At 39.9% G+C, this 3,265-nt stretch overlaps 1 protein-coding gene across 1 annotated transcript; it reads left to right on the top strand.

Moving 5' to 3' along the window:
- Window positions 1-1,970: 1,970 nt before the first annotated feature.
- Window positions 1,971-2,981, top strand: LOC115328832 (zinc finger protein 233-like; the record flags this gene model as incomplete). Its single annotated transcript, XM_029990268.3, has 1 exon — window positions 1,971-2,981. A coding segment is annotated over one exon (570 nt), but the record flags the coding sequence as incomplete, so codon positions are not given.
- Between the last annotated feature and the right edge of the window lie 284 nt (window positions 2,982-3,265).

Below are 3,265 nucleotides of genomic sequence, written 5' to 3'. Positions count from 1 at the left end.
TTCGCTTTTTCTGTAAAATGTGAAATGTGTATTTATTTATTATTTTGTTTATTCATAAATAAATTGTCTTTTTTTGCAGCCATCAAGCTCTAATACTTCAGCTACTGCATATTGCTTCTTCCTAAAAAATGCAGCCAAATGTAAAAATTGCTATTAAAGTGTCCATGAAAAAAGAGTAACATTAGTAAAAAAAGAATTCAGTATTTGTGCCGTGAGAGCTGATTGAAGTATAATCCCACCCAACCCACTTTAAGAACAGAGATTTCCTCAAATCAAGAGCATGAAGTAAAAAGTGAACATATCCTGTTTGTTTTACTTATGACATTTTTTCTGAGCTCTCCTGTGACTAATTCTTTTATTACATTATGCTTTTGATGTCCTTGTCAGTCTGCCATGTTTGGGGTGTTAAAAAAATTGTTAAATGTTTACATCGCACCAGCGACAGTGCCTTCAATTTCTTCTCTTTTCAAACTTGCAGGTCGACTCTGGCAACCATTGCAAGATGCAGGAAATGGCACATCGCTGCTTTGCAGACAGGGTCCTTTTCGCTGACCAACTCGACTTTCGGGAACATGCATTCTCTGTGCAGTGTTCTTGCTTATATTTAGACTGTATACTTTCCGGTGTTTGTTCATGTAAAATATCAGCAGATATTTTTCGACGTTTATTTCGTTCCGAAACACCGGTGCATCTCGGTGAATTGTCTCGTGCAGATGCTTAAACGGTGTTTAGCGACGGAAAAATTGTGAATAGAAACAAACAATCAAGAGAAGAAACAGCTCAACTGTCATTTACACCTCATACGAAACGTTTCTCATACTTTATTATTGTGATATATACTTCGTTTCAGCTTAAGTCGAGACACACTTCGGCCCAAAAAATATAAAAGACACTTCAAACCACCCAACTTGGGTCCACAAAGAAGGAGGCCAACCTTCAACGGGGCAGTCTACAAAAGGGCACAATGGGACTAAATTTTTGGGGACATAAACTAAAGGTCAAAGAAACCAGCACTGATAGAAAAAACACGTCGATCACGAAGAGACCTATGGAGACCTATGCTGACAATCATCCCACACCACCGTTATAAAAAAAAGGATTGTGTCTGACAAATGTCTAATACAACTTGCTCAGTTAAAAAAAAAACAAAAAAAAAAAACATTGTTGCTTGTACAAAAATGTTTAAGAACTGGTATTTTTTGGTTTTAACCGGTTTTTTATTACCGATACGGGTGAACGTTTATTGGTGTTTTACGATTAAAACTGGAAAATATATGGCCTGCTTAAATCATTCCAGCATCATTGAATCAAATAGAGTCTCCCCTATTGCATCAATTGAATCCCAGTTATTTAGATGAGCACAAGCATTCAACCTACTTTATCACGGTCTGAAGTGGTTGTCTTGCACTTTTTGCTCTTGCCTGGTGTTTGAGACTACAAGATGTCAGCATGTGTGGTTTTTTAACCCCATTCTTCCACTAGAAAGAGTGCTTGCATACTCGAATAGTGTGTGATTTTACGTTGACTTGAGAGGCATTGGCTCTACAGTGACATTTTGTAGGACATTATTACGACGGACGGAAGTCACTACATGGTACCGCCACAGTACCATAGCATTCACTGCAGCCTTCTATTTCATTGGAGCCCCGAGGCCCAATAATTGGGTTTCCTTATTGTTGCTTACGGCTATTAGGTTGCGAGATCACCTGCTTCAATGAAAGATAATGTGCACATGAAAATTTTCTGTATGATTGGGCTATGCTCATATCTTTTTCATTATCCCAAAGTGTGATATCACTTTAACGTAATAACAGCTTTTCCTGATACTTGAATCATTCTTTTCGGTCAAGTTTGTTTACTTTGTTCTGAAACGAACAGGTGTCAGTACACTTGTTTATCTGTGCTCATTTCTGCTGAACGCCGTGCAGATTTGTCAAACTTGTCTAATGTTGGAATGTTGGCTTTGAACATTTTTTGTCATTGAATCTCTTTGTTTTGTTTCTCCGATCTCTGCATCAGTGAAGGCCGAAGCAGCCTTCCAGGACGATGGGGACAGCGAGAGCGACTCCTCTTCCAGAAGCGAACCGGTTGAGTGGCAACCCACGACGCGGCCACGACGTGGGGGCATGTACCACTGCGAGTTCTGCCCTTACTCCAGTCGCATTCTTTCTCATGTCACCAAGCACGAAAGGACACACACAGGAGAGAAGCCTTTCCGCTGCTCTGTCTGCGAGAGAGTGTTTGCTACAATCAGTACTTTACGAAGTCACATAAGGACTCACACGGGTGAGAAACCATTCAGTTGCGAGGTTTGCCAGAAGGCGTTCACCAGGAGTCATGACCTCAAGATTCACAGAAGAGCACATTTTGGCGAAAGCCCATACCAATGTGGCACGTGTGAGAAAGGATTTACGAAAAGAGTTCATTTGTTATGTCATGAGAGGGCCCACAGTGGGGAGCGGCCTTACAAGTGTGATGCCTGTGGGAAAACGTTTGCCCACTTAAGCGTTTTAAGTAGGCATAAAAAAGTGCACAAGTGAGGGATCTGTTGTTCACCTAAGGTGAGAAACAGAGGCATATTCACAGTTCTAAACATTATGAGTTGCGGTTAGGCAACAGCCATAGTTCTGGTATGTAGCATTCTTATTTTGTTTTGAATTGCCTTATTATAGCTGCTTTTATCTTCTTGGTAAATATTAGCTTTAGGTCCTATGGAGCTACGTTCGACGCTTCATTTTGAGTGTATGAGGAAGCTGAGTAGTTTCTCTCTTAGCTCGGAGATTTCAAAAATCTCAAGTATGATGTAGTTAATTTCCAACTTTATCTGTGAAAAGTGAAATTTATGTTTATTTCTTGTTTCGTTCACACTGATGTATCACTTTCATGCAGTTGTCGAACTCTTATTCTTTTACAACTGTACTTTTCCTCTTGCTACAAAAAAAAAATGCAAAAGCTGCAATTAAAGTGTACATAAAAAAGAATTTACTATTTGTACTGTGAGAGCCGATTGAAGTTTAACCCCGCCACAACCTTTTTAAAGAAGCTGTGCAACAATGTCAGTGCTTTGCTTAAATAATTTTGGGGTTGGTGTCTCGACCTTTCTGAAGTAAGGAACAAAAAACCGCTTTTGCCTGCATGTCCTAGTTTTTATTTTAAAAATGGACAAAGATTACGGTTTTCGGCACCTCTCAACTTTTTCATTATCTTCCGAGTCACGTGCGCTGTGACGTCAATGGGGGTCGTGCTTCGTTCCTGTGAAGCTCTC

Source organism: Ixodes scapularis, unplaced genomic scaffold (genome assembly GCF_016920785.2).
Source record: "Ixodes scapularis isolate PalLabHiFi unplaced genomic scaffold, ASM1692078v2 PGA_scaffold4__175_contigs__length_147842914, whole genome shotgun sequence".
Lineage (NCBI taxonomy): Eukaryota > Metazoa > Arthropoda > Arachnida > Ixodida > Ixodidae > Ixodes > Ixodes scapularis.
This window is presented reverse-complemented; position numbering and strand designations above follow the sequence as displayed.